At 37.3% G+C, this 27,502-nt stretch overlaps 6 protein-coding genes and 5 non-coding genes across 11 annotated transcripts; 7 read left to right on the top strand and 4 right to left on the bottom strand.

Annotated features, from left to right (window-relative positions):
- Positions 1 to 14,662: 14,662 nt before the first annotated feature.
- On the bottom strand, positions 14,663 to 15,122 carry LOC110186659 (cecropin-C). Its single transcript, XM_020955923.2, has 2 exons — positions 14,923 to 15,122; positions 14,663 to 14,855 (listed from the first exon to the last, which is right to left on the bottom strand). The coding sequence occupies exons 1-2, from the start codon at positions 15,019 to 15,021 to the stop codon at positions 14,763 to 14,765; spliced, it is 192 nt and encodes a 63-aa protein (XP_020811582.1). The 5' UTR covers positions 15,022 to 15,122; the 3' UTR covers positions 14,663 to 14,762.
- Positions 15,123 to 18,305: 3,183 nt separating this feature from the next.
- On the top strand, positions 18,306 to 18,749 carry LOC110186692 (cecropin-C-like). Its single transcript, XM_020955960.2, has 2 exons — positions 18,306 to 18,483; positions 18,552 to 18,749. The coding sequence occupies exons 1-2, from the start codon at positions 18,385 to 18,387 to the stop codon at positions 18,642 to 18,644; spliced, it is 192 nt and encodes a 63-aa protein (XP_020811619.1). The 5' UTR covers positions 18,306 to 18,384; the 3' UTR covers positions 18,645 to 18,749.
- Positions 18,750 to 19,774: 1,025 nt separating this feature from the next.
- LOC110186438 (cecropin-A2-like) lies at positions 19,775 to 20,221 on the bottom strand. The gene is made up of 2 exons (XM_020955620.2): positions 20,023 to 20,221; positions 19,775 to 19,962 (listed from the first exon to the last, which is right to left on the bottom strand). Exons 1-2 carry the CDS (start codon positions 20,119 to 20,121, stop codon positions 19,870 to 19,872), a joined length of 192 nt encoding a protein of 63 aa, XP_020811279.1. The 5' UTR covers positions 20,122 to 20,221; the 3' UTR covers positions 19,775 to 19,869.
- Positions 20,222 to 21,371: 1,150 nt separating this feature from the next.
- On the bottom strand, positions 21,372 to 21,817 carry LOC110186437 (cecropin-A2-like). The gene is made up of 2 exons (XM_020955619.2): positions 21,627 to 21,817; positions 21,372 to 21,564 (listed from the first exon to the last, which is right to left on the bottom strand). Exons 1-2 carry the CDS (start codon positions 21,723 to 21,725, stop codon positions 21,472 to 21,474), a joined length of 192 nt encoding a protein of 63 aa, XP_020811278.1. The 5' UTR covers positions 21,726 to 21,817; the 3' UTR covers positions 21,372 to 21,471.
- A 1,010-nt stretch (positions 21,818 to 22,827) lies between these two features.
- LOC110186635 (cecropin-2) lies at positions 22,828 to 23,337 on the bottom strand. The gene is made up of 2 exons (XM_020955894.2): positions 23,071 to 23,337; positions 22,828 to 23,012 (listed from the first exon to the last, which is right to left on the bottom strand). Exons 1-2 carry the CDS (start codon positions 23,167 to 23,169, stop codon positions 22,920 to 22,922), a joined length of 192 nt encoding a protein of 63 aa, XP_020811553.2. The 5' UTR covers positions 23,170 to 23,337; the 3' UTR covers positions 22,828 to 22,919.
- An 826-nt stretch (positions 23,338 to 24,163) lies between these two features.
- On the top strand, positions 24,164 to 26,570 carry RpS7 (ribosomal protein S7). The gene is made up of 4 exons (XM_020956050.2): positions 24,164 to 24,189; positions 24,441 to 24,608; positions 24,672 to 25,004; positions 26,345 to 26,570. The coding sequence occupies exons 2-4, from the start codon at positions 24,441 to 24,443 to the stop codon at positions 26,426 to 26,428; spliced, it is 585 nt and encodes a 194-aa protein (XP_020811709.1). The 5' UTR covers positions 24,164 to 24,189; the 3' UTR covers positions 26,429 to 26,570.
- LOC147642587 (small nucleolar RNA psi18S-1377) lies at positions 25,212 to 25,352 on the top strand. Its single transcript, XR_015273490.1, has one exon. It is a non-coding gene; the product is annotated as a small nucleolar RNA psi18S-1377 (small nucleolar RNA).
- Positions 25,446 to 25,586, top strand: LOC147642588 (small nucleolar RNA psi18S-1377). Its single transcript, XR_015273495.1, has one exon. It is a non-coding gene; the product is annotated as a small nucleolar RNA psi18S-1377 (small nucleolar RNA).
- LOC147642589 (small nucleolar RNA psi18S-1377) lies at positions 25,617 to 25,761 on the top strand. Its single transcript, XR_015273491.1, has one exon. It is a non-coding gene; the product is annotated as a small nucleolar RNA psi18S-1377 (small nucleolar RNA).
- LOC147642590 (small nucleolar RNA psi18S-1377) lies at positions 25,788 to 25,933 on the top strand. The gene has a single exon (XR_015273492.1). It is a non-coding gene; the product is annotated as a small nucleolar RNA psi18S-1377 (small nucleolar RNA).
- LOC147642591 (small nucleolar RNA psi18S-1377) lies at positions 25,965 to 26,103 on the top strand. Its single transcript, XR_015273493.1, has one exon. It is a non-coding gene; the product is annotated as a small nucleolar RNA psi18S-1377 (small nucleolar RNA).
- Positions 26,571 to 27,502: the final 932 nt, after the last annotated feature.

Genomic DNA, 27,502 nt, shown 5'->3' on the forward strand with positions numbered 1-27,502 from the left:
TTTTTTGGATTTTGCATTTTAAATTGAGGGTTGCAGGGTAGCAGGGTTGCTGGTATTAGCTAACAACCAGGGATCGATGTCAATTGGTGACGTCTTTTTGGCGCTTTTGTTTTGCCGTCGCTGCCAATTTATTTTCAATATCACGGAGTGAAGTGGAGTGTGTGTGCCGAGCACTAAGCAGCCATAATACCCATTGCATTATGCGGCCCCGGGTTGACAGGGCACTCTCCTCACTCCATCCCCAAAAGAAAAAGGACACACACGCGTCCTGCACGCAATTTTAAATGGATTTATTGATACGCTCCGGCAGCCACAACAGGCAGCAAATAGCAAAAGGATCCGGATATCGGAGGGGGGTTACATGTTTGCAAACATGTTTTGGCAGCGGCCAAAATGTGCGGCTATTTTTCAATTGTCACCCGAAAAAGGACGATGGCGAATTAACCCATCACACAAGGGGTCCTAGATCCTGGGAAACACTCAATCTCTCTCTCTCTCAATGTTTCTATTTTGCTCAGTTGATTATGCGCATCATTTGCGAATTTTGATTTTAAATGAAGAGAGACTGAGATACAGGACGAACGAAATTGAATTTTGATTAGTTTCCAAAACACGCGACAGGGAGGAAGGGTCCTTTGATTGATTCGCATTATTTGTCAGGCGCTGTCAGGATGCAACCGCAACCATTTTGTGTCCTTCTTCATTTTTTATTTATATATATATTTGTTTCCCAGCTTCTTTCCGGAAGCCAATTTGTCCGCTGCCAAGTTATGCAAATTGCCTCGTAATTGATATACGTTTTTTTCTTCGACTTCTCTAATTTTTTAAATTATTCCACTTTTGTGCGGTAAATTGCCTCGAATCGGTGGCGGAAAATGTTAATTTTTCCCTCTTCACTTGAGAGTTAAATTGGGATAAATTAGTTTTTAATGGCGTATACATAATGAAGTTTTCTTTTCTTCTTTAATTAAATCAGAGTCTTTGAGGATCGAACCCGAACCCCTGGTGAAAATGTACACAATTTAAATATATCTTAGGAAAAATTTAAGAAAGGAAAATGTTTCTCTTACCCCCAAATAAACACACATGAAAAATATCCTGTGAACGTTAACAAACCAATCTAAGGACGACAATGACGACGACCCTCGCTTTTCATATGCATAGCTCATAAATGACCGAGCAGGGAAAATTTAATGGACCTCAACCTCAGCATTTCCAAAAAGGACACTCGCAAAAAGGAACTCACCGACAACATGTAATAAATAATAAATAATATTTCTCATAAATAATTGTTTCCCTTCTGTGCTTTCTCCCTTGCCTCCTTTAATATCCTTTGGCTGGCGCCCCGACGACGACGACGATGGAAAAAATAAAAATATGTTAACTAATCACCGTAGGAAAGGATTTTTATGGGTTTTCATTTCCGCATATAATCGACTTATCCCAAGATTTTTTCAAGGGCCAGCAGTCAAGGGGAAAAACCAAAGGCGTATATGTGTGTGGAACGTGGCTGGGAGAGGGGTCTGCGGAAGGAAATCTTTCACATTCGAGGTGATATATGTCAATTGTCGCCGTTGAAAAATGCCATTTCCGTATTTTTCCCTACGAATTGTTGCGGAAATGAGCGGACTTACTATATATATATATAGTATATATAATCCATAAACAATCTCTAGCCACATTGTGAAGTGGCCCAAAACTTTTGACACAAGCAAATCAAGTGAAAGTCTTTGGGCAATAAAAACTACAGGGGGTTTGGTTTAGTTTATCTCGCTCCGCATATTTATGGTTATTGAGCCAGTGGGTCCGATATCATGGTTGGCAATTACAGCGGCTTAATGACTCGTAGACTCCGCTCCTTGAAGGTTACCCAGGATATGGGATATACTGGGAAAAGCCAAAAGAGCTGGCCAAAAGGGCAACCAAGGCAACCATGGCGGACGGATGTCACCAGCAGGGCACTTGAGTATCCTCCACCAAGGTGTCCTGCACGTAATTAGAATCCTGAGACGCAATGCATGCCGAGATCCTTACAGATTTTCAATGACAACACCACGGTGGTCTTAGCTTTACACAGGGAAAAGTAAAGGGTATAGCTCCTACAATTAATTTGAAGTGTAGTAAAATATATTCTCACGAGTTCTTTAAGGGGTTTCTTGCAATATGTCCTTTAATGATTATCTATAAATCTTTATATCCTTAATGTCTAGACTTAGTTATTTTTTCCAGTGAACTTTCTTTGGTAGTCCTGCCTTTGAGTGGCACTCGTCAGTGACCTGCGAGGTGGAATAACCAACGAAACAAAAAAAATTAACAAAGGAAAAACGCCACAGGACACTGAGTGAGACGCGGGACAGTCGCTGCTCTCGAGTTTTATCAATTGGCACACACCATGGCGACACGACCTCGAGGACTCCGTTGGCGGCTAATTGTAAATTCAGGATTTCTTTTTCCTTCCGGCCTGATGCATTGAAATTTGACTAAGGCGCGGCCAGAGAAATTTATTGCGTTCCCTTCTTGATAATGACATAATATTTTACGCTTCGACAGAGAGTCGAGGGGAGGTACTCGTGCTTGGTTTTTATTTAAATTTTATTTCTGTGTGTGTTGGTTACACATTTCCATTAATTTTAAGTGCTTACAGTAGCTGTGGGGGTATATTCCCCCTGGTCCATTGTTCAGTCTTCTTTTGTGGCAACTGTATCTGTATCTGCATCTGCATAATGTTATTGTTATTGACTTTTGCGCGAGTCCACGCCGCTCAATCATAATCATAATCAATTGTCGTGGAGCGTCTTACCTGCTGGAATCCTTATCGCCAGCTGCCATTTGCATAATGGTAAAGTTTCTGTTTCCGTTTCGGTCCTGTCAGAAGTGGACACACTTTTTGTGGCAGCCATTTCAGGGAAATGGTTTCAATCTAATTCAATTGGTAAACGATAAACTATACTATATTTGAAGCACACTGAGAGAAAAAGAGGATATAAGTATTAAAATAAAATTATTAATGATTGACTAGTTAATATTAAATAAATATACAGTAAAATACAAGATATATTTTAGAGATGTAACTATAGTTATATGTAAGTGAAATATAAATAGCCTAGAACCCTTATAAGTATGGTTTAAGATTCGGAAAGTGAAGTATTTAAATTTAATATTAATTTAAAAAGTAAATTGTATAACTTGTGTAAATGGAAAATGTGTTAATCACATAAAATGCCGCTCAATTAAGATTCCTTCTAAAGGTGCCAATAAGTATGCTATAGAAAATTTATCTGCAGCAATAAGGAGCAACATATTTTATTGCACGCTTTTAAAACCATTTTCAGAGATTTTAGAGCCTCCATGGCTAATTTTTTATCTTAAAATAATATTTATAAATCTATCCAAATTATACAAATTATTTTCTCTGCAGCCCTTGAGCACTAAAAGCTTCCTTAGGCGGTCCAGAACCGGCAAAAGGATATCACAGAAGTTGATTTGTCAATGGCATCACGATAAGAGTCGACCAGAGATAAACCGCTTGAAAAATCAAAGATTTGCACAACAAATAAAATTTGGCAACATGTTTACCGTTCGTCTTAAGAGGCCGCAAATAGAAGGACCACAAGTCCTTCTTTTTGTATTCTTTGGCTCAAGGATTGAGTCAACTTGGCCACGTGAGCTGAAAGCGGAATCTTCAAAGGCAGCGCCGGCAACAAACATTGAGTGAAATGCGCAAAATTGCGACCTTAATTTGCCAAAGTAAATAGGAAATAAAAGAAACAGACGCTGGGTGAAAGGATTTTCAAATCTAATTTCCAATTTTGATGGCGGAAACCGCCAAAGCGAACAAACATGAGGTTGGGGGGGAACCCCTTTTTGTGACCCTCTCTCTCTGTGGAAAATTTACATGCCATGGCCACGCATACGCTGAAAGACACACATGCATATTATTTGCAAATTAGCCCAGATGGAGAAGGAGTAGGATGAGGGCCACAGGATGCTCTTCACATGCGAAATGGAACCAATAAAGCGTGAAGCACGCAGGCAACGTCGTCGCTGGTCTCCGGTCGCCAAACACCAGCCACGGCTCAATGGGCCTGATTGTTGTCCTGATTCCAGCCAGGATCCCCTTCAGTTTTGTGTTCCAGATCCCACTCCTTTCATTTCTTTTTTTTTCTGCGGTGGTCCTGCTCCTGGTCTCCGCACTGGGATGTCATTTTGTCAAACGCATTGCAGAGTCGCTGGCCCGAGGGTAGGATGAAAGGTTGGCTTGGATGGGAATGGTATGGAATGGGTTGTGATGCGATGCTGCCCTCGTATTGTTTACTTTAAAGTTTGCAAAATTTGCTTTTTTACTTTTTTTGCAAATAACCTGGGATTTTAGACAAGAAGAAGATTAGTTTTATGCAGGATTTTAGTTGATTTTTAGAGGTTTTACCATTAGTTTTTTGAAGTTTCGTTAGTTGAGAGTTTTTTGGCTAAATTGTATTTCAGAAATTATTTTAAATTGTAACCAATTGATAATAGTAATCCGATAATACCTAAAGATATATTCTTTAAATATTTAAGAAACGGGGTAAGCCTTTAATTAGCAATCCTTAAAATGAAGATATTTTAATATGGTTTTAGAAGCAATCATTTGAAAGTATATATTTTAATTCCCTTCCTGAGGATAAATATATATTTTATTATTTAATATAATTTTCAAATATATTAAATTTCAAATATATTTTAATAAGTATCTGTCTAGTTCAACAATTCCCCTTAATGTACCCATTTTTTTTTTATTCATTTCTCCCGCTGTTGTCCTGTGCCGGTTTCTACGGCAACAGGACGTCATTTCATTAAAGGGTTTGGCCTCCGGGAGAAGGAGAAGGAGTTTTCTACTATCTGGTACCAGGCAGACTGACATTGGCCCTGTTTGACATGTGTGGCACACAATTTGAGGCATTTCTGCTTCGATTGTCTCGAATGGTCTGCTCCACTCCTGGCCAAATGCGAATGATGAAAGGAGAGAGTCCCTCGTGCGCCATTTGCATGCCTCTTTCACGAGGACATCCTGTTTTGCTCACAACTGTACCTCTCAGCTTGATTGTTTTTATTTTGGAAAGTCAAAAACTCCTTGCTGTGTCCCTTGACAAGCGGTCATAAAAATTATTAATGAATTATGTTAACAGCAAAATGAATAATCTCAACTTGCAAACCAATAAAGAAAAAGAAAGGAAGAAACATATCAAATTTCGATTGCTTGTGCGATGGACAAAAACAAATCATTAATCATTGAAATGTTGCCATTTCTGTGGTTAAAATTAATTTCGAAGTAGAAAACAAGAAGCCTCGGGGAGCGTTACAACATTAAAAACTACTAAACACTCGCAGACACAACAACAGCCCCCAATGGGGGTTCCTTTCTGGGTTTTCTTTATTTTTTATTTTTTGGGAGGATAGAATGAAGAACCCCTTGAGCCTGTGGCTGACACATGCGGAGCTTCGTTTTTTATTTTCCCCGACTGTGAGACAGAAAAAAACTTTCACACATTGTGTTGTGTGTTGTGTGTGGATTGAGGATGTGTAGCGAAAGCGCCGCGGGATATTTTTTTGCACCCCGCCTTTAAGGCTGGGGTCCGCCTTCTCCTCCCCCTCGATGGCGTGAAAACACACACATTACGAGGGGATGGGGTGGTGCTAAGGGTGTGTGTGGCTGCACTCCAAAATGGGTTTCCTTTTTTTTTAAGTCTATAAAAAAATAGGGTTTAAACTTTAAATTTCTATTAAATTTGATTTAGTTCCTTGTGAAGTTGATAAAGGGGGTTGTATTTATAATTTCTTTACTAGGATTTTATTAAAAGCTTGATACTTGAATTCTTTTAAATTCAAGTTTATGATGGCAAACTTAAAAAGAAACAGTTCTTAGCAATATTTGTTATTATCAAAAATACGAATCAGAATCTAAAAAAAGTATCAGTAAATTCTTTTAGGAACTCTGTTGGTTTACGAAATATTTAATTAACTATTTCCTTGCATCAAAACCCCCTAAAATCTCTATAAAAGCTTCCAACGTATATATTTTTTGTTCCTTTAAATTTACAGATAAATTTTCCTTACTTCCTTATTTATTTTCTGAGTGTGTGTCACCTCTTTTGTTGTGCTGTAAAAAACGATTTGCGGCGATTTGTGTCATGTGTGTGTGAGACGATGACGCCGCCGTTCAAGGAAGAAAAAAAGGGATCGAATCCTGCAGGACGACGGCGGGTTCCGTGTCATCGGCAATGGCATTGATACTTTGTCAGACGTGTAAATTACATGGCGCATTCCACATGCCAAATTCCGCGCTCTCAACGCTCACACTCACACCCGAAATTTAAATTTCACATGCAAATTTCCCAACATAGAAGGCGGATGAAAAGCCCGCAACGACGACGCCGACGACGACGACATCATCATCATTATTCAAAGGACTCCATGCGGCAGGGAAATCCCAAAAGGGTTTCCCAAGCAGGAAGGACGCGTGCATGAGCGGCAAACTACTTTAAATTTCAACCAATTTCAAATGACTTCTTGTCACACATGTGTGGATTACATAGGAGGGGAGTTATCCCATCTAGGAATTGCTATTTCGCATTGCATCGTTAGTGCAAATCGCATCATCATCATCGAAGGCGATGCTCTGACGCTCGTCGCCTGTTTTGATTGATGTTGGACGGTTGTAAGTCCCCGAACCAAACCCAAAAATCCTGCCTCCTTCAATACCCATGCGGTTTGACTTGGGAAACCTATACACTTTGCATCCGCTTTCATATTTTGTAATTTTTCACAGGGAATCTCTCTCGTTTTCCCATTTGACGCGTTGATTTATCGCGGAAAAAAGTAAAAAGGGGTGAGACTTTGAAGGGGGTTTAAGGCTCTGACAGCTGTGACTTGTTTATAAGGGTTAAGCTGTTTCAATTTCACTCAGTTATTAGGTTAGATAAAGGCGGTAATGATAAGGTTGTGACAGGCTTGACACACTTCGCGATATGGAAAATAATAAGCAGAGATTTTCGTTCTCAAAGTTTCATTTATTCGAAAGGGAATTGATACCTACTGAAAATGGGTTGGCAAATTATTAGAAATATAGTACAAAAACCCTGGTTTTAAATACGGTTAAAAGCAAATCTAATATACTTTAAAATAAGTATAAGTATAAGTAGCCTGGTATATTTAGTTTCGGGCTTTTTAAAATTTGTATGACCAAACCAGTCCTTGATCCTTTTTTAAAAATGGGGAGGAGTCGAACAACTGTTTAACTTGTGTGCAATGACCACATGACCAGAAATAAAAAACCAGCGTCTGAAATTGTCCACTCATGCAGGACAATTGGACAGGACAACCCGCGACCCGCTTGACCAGTCATTTGTCAAATTTGACAGTTGCCAAGCAAACTGGTGGGCAGCAAGTCCTGGGCAGCTGGCCAACCTGTTATGTTCTGATGATGCGACAAATGTGCCACGCAGCGGCGCAGGACTTTAAATTCAATGTTCAACACACACACAATGACTTTCAATTAGACACAATGCGAGGGATGGTGTAACCAGGGGAAAACACTTTCTCCCGTCTGGTCAAGTGGTCAACGGTCTGTTAATTGGCTAACACGCTTTTTGGGAAAACACGGGAGGCGCGCAAAGGGTTGAAGGTTGCCAAGGGGGACGATGATGATGATGATGAGGATGCTGGCAAACTTCAAAACGCATTTTACGCTCGTTAGGTACTCTTTGGTAAGTTTTCAATTTAAAAAGGGTTCACAGGACATTGCTGCTGGTCATTTGGGGTATTCCGTGTCCCCAGTTTAATCAATGTATTCATGAGCTCTTAGTTTAGTACAGTTGCGCCTCCTGGAAGCAGGATAAGATACAGCAAATCCTTCGTTTTACTTCGACTCATTCGATGCGAATCAGTGTGTTAACACGAATTGCAAATCTGATTTGCCATTTTTCAAGCTGTCACTAACACTCACTGCCAACTTCCGCCCTCTTCCGTTTTCCAGAGTCTCGCCCTGAGTTCACGAACTTCTCCTGACACAATGATGATACGGACAAACATATTGACAGCTCGTTGCCATTTAGCGAAATGTTTAAATAAAAATTTGCATTCATTTAGAGCGATTGCGAAAGGAGACGCCAGAAGGAACTTTTCCTTTTCAGTGGTGTTGTGGGAGTTGGTGGGTTTATAGCTACTTTAGAAGATGATGTTCTTCTAACTATGGGCTCTTTATAATATTTACACATCTTATAAAGCTTTAAACAATTTAATATATAGGAGCTCTATTTTTAAGTTTATTCTAAGAAGAGTTATTCTAACTTAAGAGTTTAAATTGCACTTCAGCAAAAAAAATTAGGATCAAATAGGAAATAGATCAAAACTAAGCTTCTAATACTCGTATTCTTTGAATCCATATTATCAAAGTTTAAAAAACTCATAACTTTACAAAAAAATCTTTAATTTTAGTTCGGAAAGCTTTCTTATGTTAGTTTTTATTATGTTAATAAATCTGCATACTCAATTGTAAATTTAAAAAAATTAAAATTTTTACCTTTTTTTTAAATTTTATAAAATTTTCAAATAATTGGAAAAAAATTTTTCTCTGTCGAAGATAGTCAGATCGATTCGCCTGTTGATTCTGATCATGAATAAATATGGTTAATATGGTCGGAAATGGCTCCTTCACATTGTTACAAGTTTGTGACTATAATAATAATTCCCTATAATACTATCTAGTTTTTAGCTTCATTCATTTTAGAAATGTCATCACTGGTCTATGTAACCTCCATAAACTGCCACTGGCGCCAATCAGCAACACGTCAAAAGTAACGGGCTCTTCAAGACACTTACCAACTTCGGGGAACTCCCCGCTCGACATATGTTCCAGTCAACTTCCTTTGCGCGAATTTATAAAAATTGCAAATGTCGCGACAACAACAATGGTGGGGAGGATGCGGTGGGTTGGGTGAAAGTGTCCTGGCGTGACAGAAATGATTTGGGCGTTGATGTCATCAGCATCAGCATCAAAATTTAGACGAAGCGATTGTAAAAATTAATGATGTTTTCTGCCGCTAAATAGTTGGGCTGGGAAACGGGGCACATGTGCCACTGACTGGGAAAATATGGAGGGGGCGACTTTCCATATCCGTTTGCAATTTTTAAGCCCTGTGCAAAGTGTTTTCTTTAGATTTTCTTCGTCCTTTTTTTTGGAACTGGCGCGTAAATTGACACGACTTTGCTTTCTTTCTCCCATTTTTTCCCCTTCAGCCTCGTTATGCTAATGTCCTTTGGTCCGTGAAAAGAAAAAGGAAAAAAGAGTTTTGATTAATGATGCCACTGGGTGACGCAAAGCCGCCACAGCTGCCCACCTTAGCCGACATCCGAAATTGTTATTAAAAATTATATATATATATATTGTAAAGTCGATTTGAAAACTCTCAGCTTTCAGAGGGTAAGTCCGGATCAGGAGAGCCTCAAGTTACGCTACTTTACTCTTTCAATATTTAATCAATGCTGAGAGCAAACAGACCAAAGATGGGAAACCGAACCTTAATCAAAAAATCAAACAATTGACATTCAATATGGTCTAATTTTTTTACGCTGCCATTAAACAAATTATTGGGGAAGCTGTGAGATGAAAAACCAGAAACCGAGTCCTGCCAGGACATTTTCCCCAGAGGACCGCAACGACAACATATCAATAAACCAAACAACAGCCAGGACAAACAATGTGAAGTGGAGGGCAGATGATGGGCAAAGAAAGCGTAAACTGAGACCTAGATTGGTAGGTAATTGAAAAATGTGAATGAAATTCTATATATAGAGCAGGAGTTATCGAATAATTGGGGTCTTTCTTAGCGAACTCAACTGTACCGAGGTCAGACTGTACCTGCTGCTGACAGCAGCATAAAGAGTGTAGAATAATCGCAGTAAATTTGGTGTAAAATGAGGCAGAAATGTTGGGAAAATTTTGGGAAAAATTCACTGCAAGCTTTACGCATAATTAAGTGCACTCAAAAGGTGTCCACACAATACAATCGCCACCAGTGAGGCACTGAGAGAAATTCGAATGAAGTGCACAATTAGTAAAATACATTCTTTTCTAGAGGAAAATTAAAATATTTTCCAAAGCTTTTTCTTTTGTACTATATTCTTATTATACTGATCTGAAATTATTCAATTTTGTCTACAGTGCACTCTCAACTATAGCCAGCCCAGCAAAGGACCCGCAAAGGACTCAACACAGGACCAGAACAGGCACCAGGAGTTCACATTTACATAATGCTCGGCTAAGGGAAGAGGATTTATGTGTGGCACTTGAGTGCCGCAAATTAATTCAAATGAAATTCGTCCAGAACTTAATCCCCAGATCTATTGTTCGTCCTTGGATGGACGTTCGTTTGTCCCTGTTTTTGGCCGACTAATTTCCTGCAATTGCGACACCTAGGAATCGCTTTTTCTTCTCTTTGATTTTGCGCTAATCGCCAAAGTGTCACCGACCGACCGACTGGCTCAGAACCTGGTGTTTGCCTCATTTCCGCACTTAATCACCCCTGGCCAAAAAAAGGAAAACTGTCCCCATTGTTAGCAGGGAAACCCCTCAGAATTTCAGATCCTGCAAGATGACAGAAATCAGAGCAAAACTAATTTCCCGTTAATGAGGGTCGCTCGCCCTGTTGCGTTTGCACCCATTTTCCTTCGGGTTTTTTTCTGCGCCTTGATTAAGAAATTTTCCCACTCACACATGCGTCTCATTAATAATTTTTTTTTGTCCAGGGATCGAGATTAATTTACGCCTCGGCAGGATCTGACGTGTGCCTGTCAGACGGAAATGTCCCTTTCGACCCGAGCGCCTTCATTTCTTTTATCTTTTATCTGCGCATTTTGATGCCATGGGGTTTTGAGGAAGGAGGTCCTGCGGGAAGGACCTGCTGAGGCGTCAAATTGTTATTAATTGAAAGTCAAAAGTTTTGCGAGCAATGCCAGTTTTAATTGGGTTTGTTCGTTTATCTTGGCGGGAATTAATTAATGAAAAGATGGTTAACAGGAAACTGAGGGGAGTTTATTTTAAATAATGTGGTTAGTAAGTTTCTTAAGAAGTTTGAGTGCGGGAAATAAGGAAGTAAAACTATTAAAATTTTTAAATTAGGAAATTATTTTATATTGTATATTTTATTGTAAGTTGCAACTTTTATGAGTGCTTTTGTTGACTTATTATGATTTCCCTTTTTATTTAGTTCTTTGCCATAAATCCTGTAACAAACCATTTTCTGATATTTATTACCATTCAGCCAGTAAAAGTAGTAGGTAATTTATAGCTGTGTACATGCAGTTATTAGAGACATTCTGCTCATTAACTACAACAGTAAATGAACATAAAAAGAGTTACTAGTTTGAATAAAAGAAAGCTTAAATAAAAGCTGAAATAGTTAACATGAAAATATTTTTTATAAGATGAAGATTTAACTAATATGACATATTTTCACTTTCAAGGTGTTGCCTTTCAAATATATTCTTTTAAAAATATCCAATAAAATTTTTAATAAAAAAACCCCGTGAGTCCATGAGGAGTTATGACGCATTCGTTTGTAGAGGCAACACCTCCTCACCATTCATTTATGCATTCATCCATCCATTCCATTCATATTCATATTGTTGAGTGAAATTCCTGGGAGTGCTATGTGTCCTATCTATATCCTCACACGATCTGATCGAAAAGGATCTCATTGGCAGGCAGTCGCCTGGAAGTTGGCAACAATTGAATAGATTTTATTGCCCCGGGAAAAAGTTATGCGCTGACAGGACCTCAGTTCAATGACAACGCTCGCAGGATATGTGCACAATAAAAAATGCCTACATGAGGATGTCCTTCGTTCGTTTGGGACAAACAATTTCATTTCGGTTTTTGTCCTCAAAAAAGGCACCCAAAAGCGATGCCATTGTTGTTTGCCTGTTTATTAAATTGTTCGAAAGGGGTGAGGGGTTAAGGGTGGCACAGAGTTATAAAAGGGGGTCACATTCACAGTCATGTACCAGGGTCCACCTTTGTTAATCGTCAAGCTGGCAATAAATCTTGTCCATGGCAAGGGATTCCCAAATTGCGTATGAGATGTAATTCTCGACATGACATTTTCCCCTGCAAAACTCTATCTCTCTCTTACATTTATTTTGCGGCATAGACAAAGCGAAAAATGGAGTTTAGGGGAAAATATTTCATAAATTGAATTGTTTTGCATTGTTCTCGCCCCGTCGAGAGCTGCTCTTATTTCGCATTTCTCCACAAAACCAAATAAAAAATAATAGAAACCATCCAATATGGATGCTGGTGTGTGCTCATGTGTGTCCTACTCGTCTCTCTGTGTGATTTATAACGCGTTTAGAATGCCGTCTGAGTCCTCGAAATGGAATCAGAGCGACTGTCTCTCGATGGCGAACCGGGTTCTGATTGCATTTGCCGAGTTGATGATGAGAAAGTGAACTAACAAGCTCCGAAGAGGAGTATTTATTTATTTTTGTATTATGCTTTAACTTATTTTGAACTGAACCAAGCATAAAACGCAGTAAAGGAGCCATTTCCGACCCTATAAATTGATTTTTTTTTAAATTTTAAATTGAGTATGCAGAATTATTAGCCTAATAAAAACTAACATAGGAAAGCCTTCCGAATTAAAAACAGTGCTTTTTTGGCTTAGCACGGATTTTTAAACTTTTATTAGTCAAACAAATTGAAACGCAGTGAAGGAGTAATTTCCGACCCTATAAAGCATATATATTAAGTTTATTTATGAGGAATTTCCGATTCGATTGATTTAATTGGTTTAATTGTCTTCTTTCATTGAATTATTCTCCATTGAATTAAGTATAGTATTCTGTGGAAAATATTTTAAACTTGACACTTAGTCGCTTTTATCATATCTTTAACTCAAAATTAAGTTCAGTACCTTCACTTACACTCCCTGCCATTACTATAAAATTATACCCCTCACACTCACCCAGATTATGACATTTTAAATATGATAAATTGTCGCACAGAGAGGAAGCAATAAAATCCTCTAAGTGAAAGTGAAACCGCAATTTACTTCTCAACAAGGACTAAGAAAATGGTTGACTGCATTTGACACTCGCCTGGGCAACGCCCCTTTTTTTTCCCTCCCAAGTTTAAACTCGAACTGAATTTAAATTTGCTGATTATGCTCGAGTAGTGCGAATAATGGTTATATTGAGCCATAAAAGAAATTAAGTCAAACATTATTCTTTGCTCTCGAGTGGCCCATCTGCGTGGAATATTTTTTTAAAAACAACTTTCACCACCTTTGAACTTTGCAAAGCAAAATATTATTGATACATCGGCGGCTTCTCAATGGCTTGTAAACGATTTCTGAAGAGGAGTAGAGTGGGATTTTGAACGGGGAAACCTAGCGGGGTGTCCACCATATATATTTTCCCCTATTAGAAGCTGCGACGCACATTACATATATTACACAATTTTTTTCCAACATATTCTCGAGTGGCGTTTCGAGGGGCTTACGCATGATTTTTCCGGGATTTGCGCTTATGAAATTTTCAAAAAATTTTACAATCTCCGCGCAACGGGCGGGCGGTAAAAGCCAGTCTCCTTTTTTTATGATGTAATTTCAAAATGATTATTACAGCTATAGAGAAAGAGAGGAAATCAATGCATAAATTAGACAAAAGCTGATCTTTATTGTTATTCAAATCATTTGGCAGCTGCCACGGTGGCTCCTGTCACCTCCCACCTTCCGCGTTAGAGCCTTTCAGAAGTTGGATTTTCAAATGATAATGATTGACTGGCGGCAGGAGAATGATGCTGTTCCCTAATCTGTCAATAATTCAGACCATGTGCTCTGGCTTTTAGCGCTTTTCAGCCAGAGGCGTCGAGTCTCCCAAGCTGGTCGATTTCCCAGGCGAGTTGGCCTAATCCGATGGAGATGCCATGTAATTAGACCTCAGCCAACGGGCGACATTGGAAATGTCTTTAAAATTGATTCGGATGCGGGTTTTTTCAAAATCGAATTTCAGGTTAAATTTAAGGTATATAAAAAGGGAAGAAAAATCATCGAGAAGGTCCAATAAAAATGTGATTAGAATATGGATTTACCTAGCTATCAATTAAGCTGCACTGCTTTCAAAAACTCATTAATTTTCAAGTATCCTTCGAGAATATTCCAATCTCATTACTCACACTACCTCTGTTTTCTTTTCGCGAAAACTTGTTTAATCATTTCCACAAGGAGCTTCGATAATTTAATGTAAACTCTGCGGTCACGTGTCGCGACCTTCGTTCATGTAAGTAAATCAAAGCAAATTACCAGCCGAACACACAAAACATAACACACCACACACACAGCACACATGGGCCAAGGGCAGGACCCATTTCAACTTCAACCCAAAAACTCCGGGACCGCCCTAGAAAAAAGGTTCACATTCACAAGTGTTTTGACATTTAAACGCGTTTTGTGCCCGAAATGACCACCAACAAGAGGTGGACCCGGAGAGCACAGGGTCTATGGCCCAAGGGAGCTCTTACACTTGCAAGCCCGACAAGTATCCGGAAAACTGTGGGAAAACCCGTAATGCACATTCCACCCTGGGAAAGTGTAATCAAGCTCAGACACATATGTAAATGACGGGGATGTAATTTCTAATATGTTTTATTTCTATGTGATTGCAAATAAATAAGTGTTTATAATTAAAGCAGGTTATCCTAGGAGAATTCTCTGGCGAATGTTGCATCCTCAACCTCTGGCGGTGGCTGCCACATTGGCAGCTTGTTGGGCAATTCCCAGGCCTTGGATAGTGGCATCACGAGTGTGCTGGCCAATGCGTTCCTAGAAGCATAAAAAGAGGGTTAGTTTTTATATTTCAATATATTTTTTAAAACAAGTTTTAACTTACAATTCTCTTGCCCAGTTTCTTAAGCCAACCAGCCTCGGATTGGCCCAAGCTAATGGCCAGGATGAGGGCCACAAAGACAAAGATCTTGTTGAAGTTCATGATGAAGATTTGCTGATTTTAATTCCTGGATTATCAGAATGATAAAATACTAATTGCCGTTGATATATCTGCTTGCTTGGAGAACAGAGAGCGACTGATGACTGGACTTGGCAGAGGCACAGCTTTTATAGCAAAGAAAGAACTGGTGATAAGGCAACGAAGGGGATTTTTCTTACCTACATAATGGAAAATAAAAAAACTCAAGTGGATCCCCAGCTAAATAATAAAGAAGACTTGCATCGGTTATCTGTTTGAGCAGCTGCTCATAAATGTATAGATTTACTAGACATCAAATTATGAAGTGAAAAAATGTTACAAATGTGCAAATATTAATTTTAAATACTAGAAAATATTTGTTAGAATCATTACTGAGAGATATTTAAGACATAAATTAAGACTAGTTAAATTTAGATACTACATTTTATTAGTTTAAAATATTATTCATTTGCCATGCTCCTAACTAAGTTCTGTTTCCATTTTAATCTGTTTTTTAATTAAACTAATTTGAAAACGTACCTTTCGATTCGTTAATTTTAAATACCCATCAAAATTTAAAGTTATAAACTGTAAGGCTTGCTTTAAGCACTTTCGCAACTGTACTTGATCCTTTAAGAGGGGGATGGCCTGGCATCGACACATAATAATATAAACCACCACCACGTAAATGTAACTTTAATTTCAACCATAAAAAACCAACATTGAGGGGCAGACAATAGACTGGCAGCAAAGACAACAAATGAATTAAATCAGCAGGGAAAGCAAACACACATATATGTATATATTTTTTGGGGTGCTGTGAGAAGTCGGGTAAATAGAAGCTAGAATCTAAAGAGACTAGGAAGCTCCGAGGATGATGTGCGCCTTGTCAGGATATGCCACTAATTTCCTTAACAAGTAAAAACGCTTTATTCATCTTGGGCCCTGACTTTGCCTCGTTGTTGCTCCTTTTCCGGTTCTGTTGCCCTTGCAGAAATGTAAATAAAATCGCTCGAATTAACCGCTGAGTGACAGCTACAAGTGGCAGCCGGAGACACACAAAAGGAGGAGGGAGCAAGTCCTGCGTCATAACTGCCAGGACGAGGCCACATTCTCAGTATCAGTCTCATCCTCGGTCTCATCTTCATGCTCGTTCTCGAGCTCATCCTGGGTATTAAGTTGATAGAGCTCACAGTAGCGTAAGTAAGTCAGTAAATGCCGCAACTGGTACCAAAAGATGCTCAACTACTCAACTATAAAGTGGAGGTAGCAGGATACTTGTACTCTATCAAGGAGAAGCCATAAATAATCTTAGGTTTTTAGAGTAGGATTGAGTATCTTTTACTATGGGTTTCAAAATGAGTATCTAGGGGGTGAGTTGGGTTCTAAAAAGCCTAAAGAAAATTAGTCTGTCTTGAATCACTTTAATAGTTTATAGTTTTATAATTTCTTTGATTCATACTATATTATTTCTACTTTTCAGATGTAAGAAATCCCACCCAAAATGACTAATCACATAAACAGGCATTCCCTGAACCTAAATTCCCGACTCTGACTGATTACCCGAAGCCAAGACCACCTGGAGACAATGGATGTGCTCAATGTTTGAGCATCTTGGCCTTGCCTTGCCCTGGTCTGATAGGGAAGTAATCATCAGTTCGGGGGGAACTTTTTCCCTGGGATTCACAGCGAAGCAGAAATTGATAAACGAAAGCCGCTGATAAAGAGAGAACCGCAATGTTTATATATTATATACTGCGAATAAATAGCCAGAAGAAAGAATCAGGTGTGCTTGATCGATCACTTGAATCATAATGACAAAACGTCATCGGATCCATAGTACTTGTGTGCGGGTTCCCATTCTGTGGGATCACAGAGTTTTGTGTGGTTTTTACACGCGAGAAATTCCATTCATAAAACTAATCTGTAGTAAAAGTTATAATATAGGGATTGTTGTATATTTTTTATATTCCATGTATTTCAAGCCCTAATTAAGCAAAGATCACATAAGGGACTTTTCTAAGTGAAGACATTCCATTGATAGTAGCAGCTGTTGACTAACATTTCACCAAGTCATTAATTAATTAAGTCTAGTTCGAGGTATTGCGTATGTGTCAGTAGATCGTTCCCTCTCAGTTCTATGATCAATTCTACGATCATTCAACCCATTGAGTAATCCGCAGTTGTGTTTGTTTTTTATTTTCTGTTTTTTAATGGGGGAAGCCGAGTGAAACGTGTTTGCTGATTAATTCATTTTGCTTGCCGCTCAAATGTTTGGCGTTATTTCCCGGATTTTTTATGGGTTATAAGGTTTTTTTGTTCTTTGCCATGTTGTGCCCCCAAAACTATTTAAATGAATTAGGTTTCAATGAGGGGATTATATATTGTATGTGGTTTACTTTATGGTTATGTCAAAGCCATGTTGACAAAGGGGATTTCTTAAGTTCAGGAAATTGCTGAGTTCTTCGTTGCTATGTATAATATTTTGTAAAATTTTTCTGGTAAAATAATACATTTAACTTAATTTTAATAGAGAAGGATATTAAATAATAAATTAATGTAAGCCTTGAATAAAAGTAACAAAGATTTAAATCTTGTTGAAGTTTACAAGAATCTATTTTATTCCTCTAAAAGAAAAAGTGCAAGTTGTTGACCTTTTTATATAGTTATTGTCGTGATAACTGAGCTACTGATAACCGAACTAATAATAGAGAAGATTAAAAAAAAAAAAAAAAAACAAAACAATCCCAACAGCATCTCTTAGTGAAATTGATAAGACAGGGGATTTTCAATGGGCGCAAAAGAAAAGTTGATTCATTTTGGGGAATGCTTAACTGGGGAAGTACTCGTAGAAAATTTTGATAAAAGTATTTTACATATATTTATAACATTTTGATAGGTAAAAGTGAAATTTATAACAATTCATTTTGTCGATAATATATTTCTTCTGAAAAATGCTTACAAATGTAAAGAAAAGATGAAATTGTAATAAATAAAAAAATATATACATGAATTATAGAATTATAGATAAGAATTATAGAATATATAGATAGATAGATATTATAAATACGACACCTTTTGTTTCTTAACTTACAAAATATTAAATGTATTATAAACTATATTGATAGTATCTTAGGGCGCCACACATCCTAAAAAATAACAAGTGCCAGCATACGATCTATGACAGTTCCGACCCGATTCCATCTGGTGAACTTTTGTCCCAGCTAAAAAAATCCCCGTCTTTGCAGCATCCCAGCATCTCTCGCTGTTGGCTTACCTATATAAGCTAAATCTCTGCGAGCTTCGATCATCAGTCACTCAGTGTTTACTGCAACAGCATCAGCTCTTTGTTAAATTAAGAAAAAATAAGCCCAACTTTATCTCACAATGAACTTCAACAAGATCTTCTTCTTTGTCGCCCTCATCTTGGCCATCAGCTTGGGACAGTCGGAAGCTGGATGGTTGAAGAAGCTGGGCAAGAGACTCGTAAGTATTTTATTTACAAGATGTTATGAATTAAAATTAATATATAAATTTTTTTTCAATTTTATCAGGAACGCATTGGCCAACACACTCGGGATGCCTCTATCCAGGTCATTGGAATTGCCCAGCAAGCAGCCAATGTGGCAGCCACAGCACGCGGTTGAAGTCGAATCTTATAGTGCTTTAGCACTTAATCAGACTGCCCTATTTATTTTATTTTATACAATTTAAAAATTTAAGCAAATAAAACAAGCACAAATATTTATGTATCCCTTTGTATTTTTAAAAGAATTGTTTATTGAAGAACGTCTACGGGTTTCATATTATATAAAAGGGAATACAAAAATAAATTAAAGGATAAAAATCAATTATTTTTTACAACTTATTCGCCCTTTTTTATAAAAATTGACAAACACAAATTTAGAAATTTGTTTTCAATAATCAAAACAACATATAATTAAACCCTTGCAAGGTAATTTAACTTTAGTCAAAAGATTGTAAAGCTGTGATGGAGTCATTTTCGACCCCATAAATCATATATATTCTTGATCAGCCTCAATAGCCGATCCGTTTCTATTCAAACTAATCTCTTAATTTCAATGCTATCGAAATGAAACTTTATATACTATACAGACTACACTTATATACTTTCACAATTATAAGCTGGAACGGGCCGGATCGAATGACTATATCATATAGCTTTAATAAAACCTAGATGAAAATACAAAACTCCCCCTCTCACTCTCTAGGTATGTCTAGCTCCCTCTGTGTATCTCTAGAGATGCCTCCTTCTCTCTATCCCTCTCAGCCTATCTACGGTGATAGCTGCTACTCTCTCGTTCTCACTTTCTCATTTCTCTTTACTCACGGACTATAAATAGAGGCGCTGCTGCCGCTCTGGCCTCATTTGGTCCGCGGCCTCCCAGCTGTTAACATCGAAAGTGATAGTGGTAGTGATAGTGAGTGCCCTTCGACCCGAAAACTATCACCTGACCAATGCAATGCATCAGTGGGACTAGAATTAGCTATGCATTTATTTTTTCAATTGCCATTAATTTATTTTAATTTTAAGTGATACAGCAATACAAAAGTAATGGGAAATATATATTCAAATATAAGAAAGTATCCCCTTAAGAAAGAAAATATAATTTCAAAGTATTTTAAACAAATCTCTTTTCTTACAGAAACATTAAAGTCGCAAAATATTGCAAAGTATACAAAGTATAACTCTTTGTTTTTGCATCCTTTCTTAAAATGTCTGAATCTTTTTAGTTATTTTACTCCATTCAAATGCTTTTAGTGTAAACATTTATATTTTTATTAACTGATAAATATTATGTTATTAAAATTAAATAAATAAATAAATTTTATATATTATATATTCATAAATTATCCTCTGGCAGTAGCTGCAACATTGGCAGCCTGTTGAGCAATTCCCAAACCCTGGATGGTGGCATCCCGAGTGTGCTGGCCAACGCGTTCCTGTTAATATAGAGTATTAATAAGTTCCTATAATAAAATTCAGTTCCTGAAAGGACTTACAATTTTCTTGCCAATCTTCTTTAGCCAACCAGCCTCAGACTGTCCTAAGCAGATGGCCATAATAAGGGCGACGAAAACAAAGATCTGGTTGAAGTTCATGATGAGATGGATGCTGGATTATTCCTGGTTTTGAAGGGGTTGCGAAGCGATCCTTTTGATTTTGCTGTGCAGTGAATACTGAACGACTGATGCTTGGAACAGAAAGAGCTGGAGCTTTTATAGCCCAACTGATAGCTCGAAAGACATCGGAAGGTTAAAAACAAGCGGGGATTTTTCTGTAAAAAAGTACACAAGAGGAGCCCAATTCATTTGGAATCACACTAATCAATCCATATCAGATTTGGGGGTTTTCATTCTTTTAATTAAGGGGAAGCACTCTATGTTTTCTAAAAAGTCGACCTGTTTTGTTTTTTGAACTGAAAGAATATTTTTTAAATTATAAAAAGAATCTTTAAGATACTCTTTAAAGAACTTTGTAGACTCTATCAATATGTTTTTAATTACATTTTATTTCAACTCCGATTATAGATATTATTTATTTATATATTTTTTATTTGTGTTAATTCTATTCATAGCAATCTTGAATATAAATTAAAATAAATACTTTAAAACTAAAGCTGGTTTCTGATGATTAAAGTCAATTTCTTCATCATATTATTAGTTTAATATTTTCTTCAAATGTTAAATGCATATGAACGTTTTATGTACAAGAGCTTCATGCATCCATTATTAAAAAATTAGACTTAAAATATTTTAATTAATGGCATAAATATTTTATATTTAAAATTAAACTATAATTATATTTAAGAAATCAAGATTTGTATATGGAACTTTTTTGTGGGTAAGTCTAAGTTTTTAAAAAATTGTAACTAAACCTAAAATGCATTAATTTCAATTCGGAAAGTTCTTCTGTTCTAGTTTTTATATGTTGAACAAATCATCTTTTGACAATTTTAACAAAACCCCTTATAAGTTTTTTAAAAAATTTTCAAAATTTTTGTTTCCCTCCGGAAATGGCTAGAAAGACTCAGCTGTTGATGCTGATCAAGAATATATGTACATATATTATAGGGTCGGAAACGACTCCTTCACTGCTTTACAAGCTTCCTACTGACAGGCAAAGACATTACAGTGTAGAGTAAGTACTGTAAGTACTGTACTGCAAGTGTAGAAGATATATAATAAAAAAAGGAATTTATATTTCATTACATTTATGGTCATTATATTTTTCAAATGTTGATTACGTATTAGACTTCTATAAACAACAACTGCATTTATATATTATTAAAAAATACAATTTTTAATATTTAAATGCAAGGTATAAATATTTTAAAAAGAAGAGAGATAACTTTCATTGAAGATTTTTTTATTAACAAGGATGAATACAATTGCCATAGTAGAATAAATTAGGTTTCTTAAGTATAGTTTTAAATATAATCAGGATCATTGTTAACCTCTGGCTGTAGCAGCAACATTTGCAGCCTGCTGTGCAATTCCCAGACCCTGGATGGTGGCATCCCGCGTGTGCTGGCCAACCCGCTCCTGAGAAGAGGTAGTGTATTAATTAGTTCATGCAAAAAAATGCAGGACTTGAAAGGACTTACGATTTTCTTGCCAATCTTCTTTAGCCAACCAGCCTCAGACTGTCCCAAGCAGATGGCCATAATCAGGGCAACGAAAACAAAGATCTGGTTGAAGTTCATGGTGAGATTTCTTGTTTATTCCTGACTGGGAAATAAGTTTAATCTGATCCTTTTGATATTTCTGTTGCAGTGAGCACTGAACGACTGATGATTGAGATAGAAAGGGCTCAGGCTTTTATAGGCGAATTGACAACCTGTAAACATCAGACAGATAAGGCACGAACGGGGATTTTCGCAGAGAAAAAGTACACGAGAGGAAACAAATCTGCTTGGGATTGCTTTTTACAACTTTGACAGTTATTGGACTTGGGGGTTTTTCTTTGTTTATACCCTTGTAGGGTATTTTCATTTCATTCAGAAGCTTGTAACGCACTGAAGGAGACATTTCCGACTCCATAAATCATATATATTCTTGATCAACATCAAAATTTTTCAAAATTTGAAAACTTGATAAGGGTTTAAATCGTTAAAATTGTCAAAATTTGACAAATAATTTCATTTTTTAAAACTATTAATTGAGTATGCAGATTTGTTAACCTAGCAAAAAATTGGCATAGGAAAGCTTTCCGAATTGAAATTAATGAATTTTTGACTTAGGTTTTATGAATTTCATAATCAAATTTTAAGGGTTTACAAGCTTAATGTAAACATATATATTTTTATTATACTGATAAATATTATGTTATTAAAAGTAAATAAATAATTAAATTTTATATATTGTATATTCATAAATTATCCTCTGGCAGTGTTAACAAGTTTTTCAAAAGTTATAATATTTTGTATATACTTTTTATTATGTATTTGTTTAATATCAAACCGGCAATCAATTTGCATTTTTTCTGTGTTGGCAAGGTAAGCTTAAAATAATATTTATAAAACAGAAAAGAGAAAATGTTATTACTTAAGGAACTCAACTGAGATTGGATACGCTTTGAGCTACAAGTTTTGGTAGGGCTTTCCGGAAGATTAGTTTGTCATGTAAATTTTAAAGTATTTTTTTTTGTTTCATTTTCCCCTTTCTACATTTTCTGGATTAAAGTTTTGGCTTAAAATATAGCTGTAAAAATTTCTTTGTCACCTCTCAAACTAAAAAATTATTTAAAGTTCCTTAATTCCGAGTTCATTTACCGTTTTAAAAAAATATAAAGAATGTACCAAATGATTAAATTTTCAAACATTTTATTGACTTATGTTTTCATTAAATAAATAAGTTATTAAATAAAGTAGTTGTATTTCGATGACCGGTGCTTGAATTTAACCTCTGGCTGTGGCAGCAACATTAGCGGCCTGCTGAGCGATACCCAGACCCTGGATTGTGGCATCTCGAGTGTGCTGGCCAACGCGTTCCTGTATAGAAATAAATGTATCTATAATATACTATAAATATTTAAATAAAATAACTTACAATTTTCTTGCCAATCTTCTTTAGCCAACCAGCCTCCGATTGTCCCAAGCTAATGGCCAGAATGAGGGCGATGAAGACGAAGATCTTGTAAAAGTTCATGGTTTTTTAATTCAAACCGTTTAATAGTTAGGAAAAGAGCAAAATAAGCTGATGCTTCTGAGTGACTATTGAGCTGACTGATGATTTTGTTAAGAGAGGCATTGGCTTTTATAGATGAACATTCAGACAAACGAATGCGCTGCCGATAAGGTCTCAAAGGGGATTTTTCTTGGCAAAAAAGTACACACAAGTACAAAAATTGATTACATTATAAGGGAATTTCCATACAAGATTTCACGCATGTTTTTAGGTACGACCATTGAATTATAATAATTTGATTTTTGTAGCATTTTAATGGTGTAAGCCCTTTATAACATGTTAAAACGTTTTTTAAATAAGTACTCATTATAGTTAGGTAAGCAAACTAAACTAATCAAATACATTTTTAAAGGTTTCATTGTTCATTTATGTATCGTGGACGCACACCAAACAGATGACCTAACAAAGTTTCGCACCTTGTTTTAAAACAAAGTTACCAACCTTTATTGAATATTAATATATAACTAATGCGATAGTCGAGTACATATAACTGACAAAGTTTTGACTGCTTCTCGAAAAATACTTTGAAACAATTTTGTAAAAAGCTAGTTATTTTGGCTGTGTTTATTTTTCTTTTTTTTTCATTCCTATGGCAATGGTCAAAATAAATCGGTATGTCAGTCTTATCGATGTTTTGACAATTCGGGGCTGCCACCTTCAGCGACTTTTTTTACTGTCAAAATAGTCGACAAAGAAGACTATCGATTAAGTTTTAACAACTTCTATCAATTTTTATTGAACATTGAAAATACTTTGAATCCATTTTAATAAAACATTTAAGTATTTTGGCTGTAATAGATTTAGATTTAGGTACTTATGTTAAAAAGGCAGTTCTTTTACATTTATTTTCTTCTTATCTTTCCTATCGTGATGGTAATAATCAATCGATAGCGTCCTCTTATCGATAGCGCAATCGATGTTTTGACAGCTCGGGGTTGTCATTTTCGACGACTTCCTTTCCTGTCAAAATAGTCGACAAAGGTGGTACTTTTTTTTAGCGACGCCTAAAAATGGACGAAAACCGCGACGAACACAGCGCAGTGCTGCGAAATAATAAGTCAAACAGTTAATGTAATGAATGACAATGGAGATTTTAGTTGCGGCACGGTGCTATGCTGGCGGAATAAGGCCGATTGCCGGCGATTTGTTGGCGGCGGCTGCGTTGTGCGAAAGCGGTTTTCGGGGTTGAGTTATGTGTGTCTCTGTACTGACCAGCGTTGGTGCCCTTGCAGATGGCTATCGGCTCCAAGATTATCAAGCCCGGCGGCGCGGATCCCGATGATTTCGAGAAGTCCATCGCCCAGGCCCTGGTGGAACTCGAGGCCAACAGCGACCTGAAGCCCTACCTGCGCGACCTGCACATCACCCGTGCGCGCGAGATTGAGTTCGGCAGCAAGAAGGTATGTTTGCTCAGCTGGCAACGAACCCATTAACCCAAACGTTTCCCCGTCTCTTTCCCGCAGGCCGTCATCATCTACGTGCCCATTCCACAGCAGAAGGTGTTCCAGAAGATCCAGATCATCCTGGTTCGCGAGCTGGAGAAGAAGTTCTCTGGAAAGCACGTCGTCGTGATTGGCGAGCGCAAGATCCTGCCCAAGCCGACGCGCAAGGCCCGCAATCCCCTGAAGCAGAAGCGCCCGCGCTCCCGCACCCTGACGGCCGTCTACGACGCCATCTTGGAGGATCTGGTCTTCCCCGCCGAGATCGTGGGCAAGCGCATCCGCGTCAAGTTGGATGGCTCCCAGCTGGTCAAGGTGCACCTGGACAAGAACCAGCAGACCACCATCGAACACAAAGTGAGTTCTAGCACCAATTCAGTGAATACCAACGAGTGCATCGTGTGTTGTATAGCTCGTCCCCTCGATATTTGCTCTCCTCTGCCATGGAGCGTAATTTTCGCTAGGGGACGCAGAGCACCAGGGCCAATAACTCGTTATTGCAGGCAATAGATGCCTTTGCAGTCCTGCATCTCCAAATATTGGCCACATTCTGGTCACATTATCCCGTTCTTGTGTTATTTGCTGGTTGATTTAACCAAAACCAGTGATTGTCAAACAGAACGCATAGAAATCTGGCAACTAATCACTCCATAATGTTGAGCCGACTATCCAGGGCTTCTGCATTACTAAATGTTTGCCACATCTATACCACACAATATGAAACACATGTTTATGGAGATATAGAAATAGGAATGTTAAATAGTGACTAAAATTGTATAGTTATTAGATTTGTTAGTACCGTTTTGGTGTTATTTGCTGGATCTTATATCCAAAGCCAGTGATTGTCAAACTAAACGCAGACCAAAGGCAGCTAATCACTCCATAATGTTTATTCTAATTTAGCCAGGAATTGAGCATTACTAAATGTATGCCACATGCATAAATCTCTTGTATATTATGATCTCTTCACCGTTCTTGTGTTATTCGCTGGATGTCTTATCCAAGTCCAGTGATTGTCAAACAGAACGCATAATAAATCAAGCAAACTAATCACTCCATAATGATGGGTCGACCATAACCAGGACCACTTCATTACTAACTGTTTGCTATAGTTTATCAATTTTAGTAGAAATATATCCACCGTTCTTGTGTTATTTGCTGGATGCTCTTTTATAGTCCAGTGATTGTCAAACAGAACGCATAGTAAACAATGGCAGCTAAATCACTCCACAATGTTGAGCCGACGTTAGCCAGGGCTACTTCATTACTAAATGCGCGCCACAATCATATATATTTCTAAAACTATAGTTGTATACACCGTTCTTGTGTTATTTGCTGGATGTTTTTTATAATTCAGCGATTGTCAAACAGAACGCAAACTAAAGCAACTAATCACTCCATAATGGTGCGTCCAAATTAGCCAGGACTACATCGTTACTAAATGTATGCAACATTCTTATAATTTAAACCAAAAACAACACCATGATGCACTCTAAGTACCGCCTTTTTGCCTCCCAAGCACCGTTTTGTCCTGGTGGCTTGGGACTTCCTATATCGGCGGTAGATTAATCCAGCTTTCCGTACGATATCTTCACTGCAGTCTTACTGCTGCAGTGGAGGTCACGGAAGCTGTACAATTGAAATATTAATTCCTGAATCTGATTACTAATCTTGCTTGTTTTTGTTTATCCCTTCAGGTTGACACCTTCACCTCGGTCTACAAGAAGCTGACTGGCCGCGACGTTACCTTCGAATTCCCCGACAACTACCTGAATGTCTAGAGCGGGTTCTCGTAAGGGATTTCGCGAGGGTTCGTCGGTTCATCTGGGAAAGTCGCCGCGCTTCTGTCGTGCAGAAGATATGGGTTTTTTTAAATGAGCTAGAGAGCGTAACGTGAATAAACATTAAACATTTAAAAAATAAGCTTACAATTCCAATTAAGTCAACTCTCTATTGTGTTGTAATTAATCAGCGCCAAAGGGGATTTATTTCTCATCGTGGCATGTGTTCGATCTGTAATCCTTGGCTGCGCAGTTATCCTGCAGGAACCCGCTGATTAAGGGCAGACATAAAAGGCTGCATTACATGGTTGAATGAGATATCCTTGTAATACCATGCTGTGTTTACTCAATCTCTTTAATTAAAAAGCTGGCGCCGTATGCTTTTTAATGGATTTGAATTGTAATTTTTGAACACAAGGCCTTACCCTTCTCCAAAGAAGTCCACATGTGCCAAAGGGGGTTAATTTTTTGGCTATATATTTAAATTTGGTGCGTAAATTTTTCATGTGTTGCCGTAATTACTGTCATTTCAAAATTTGGTTATATTACATGCATTGTGCAGAATCACATGCGTGATTGGGGGTGGTAACCCTTTGAAGGGGTGTGGATTTCATGGTTATCATTCCATGCTTTGGCTGATATATGATTTGAGGAAAAAGCTTTTTGTGTTTTCCGAAACACCCTGTAAAAGAGCTTTCGGAGCGCCACGTTTGAATTAATTTATATGATGATAAGGTAAGCTTTTGTGGAAATATCTTTAAATTTATATTTTATAAATTGTTTATTTATTAGGAATTATTTAAACCTCGTGGGAATGAAAGTAAGTAATAAAATTTGCTTTCTTGAATGCCAATTTAGTTTTATAAGCCATATAAATTACAAAGTAAAGGAGTTCAACTGTGTGTTGCTTTATAAATAATATTTTATTTGTAATATTTTACAAAAATCAAACCTTTAAAGCTGTAGTTCTGTCTATAAAGATAGTTTTTTTATACGGAATTATAGGCGTATGTATCAAGGGGCGTTTTTTATTTTGTATTTTTAAGTGACTTGTTAAGATATTTTTCCGGAAAA

The sequence above is a fragment of the Drosophila serrata genome, unplaced genomic scaffold (assembly GCF_035046125.1).
Source record: "Drosophila serrata isolate PLE 108 unplaced genomic scaffold, ASM3504612v1 contig_382, whole genome shotgun sequence".
Lineage (NCBI taxonomy): Eukaryota > Metazoa > Arthropoda > Insecta > Diptera > Drosophilidae > Drosophila > Drosophila serrata.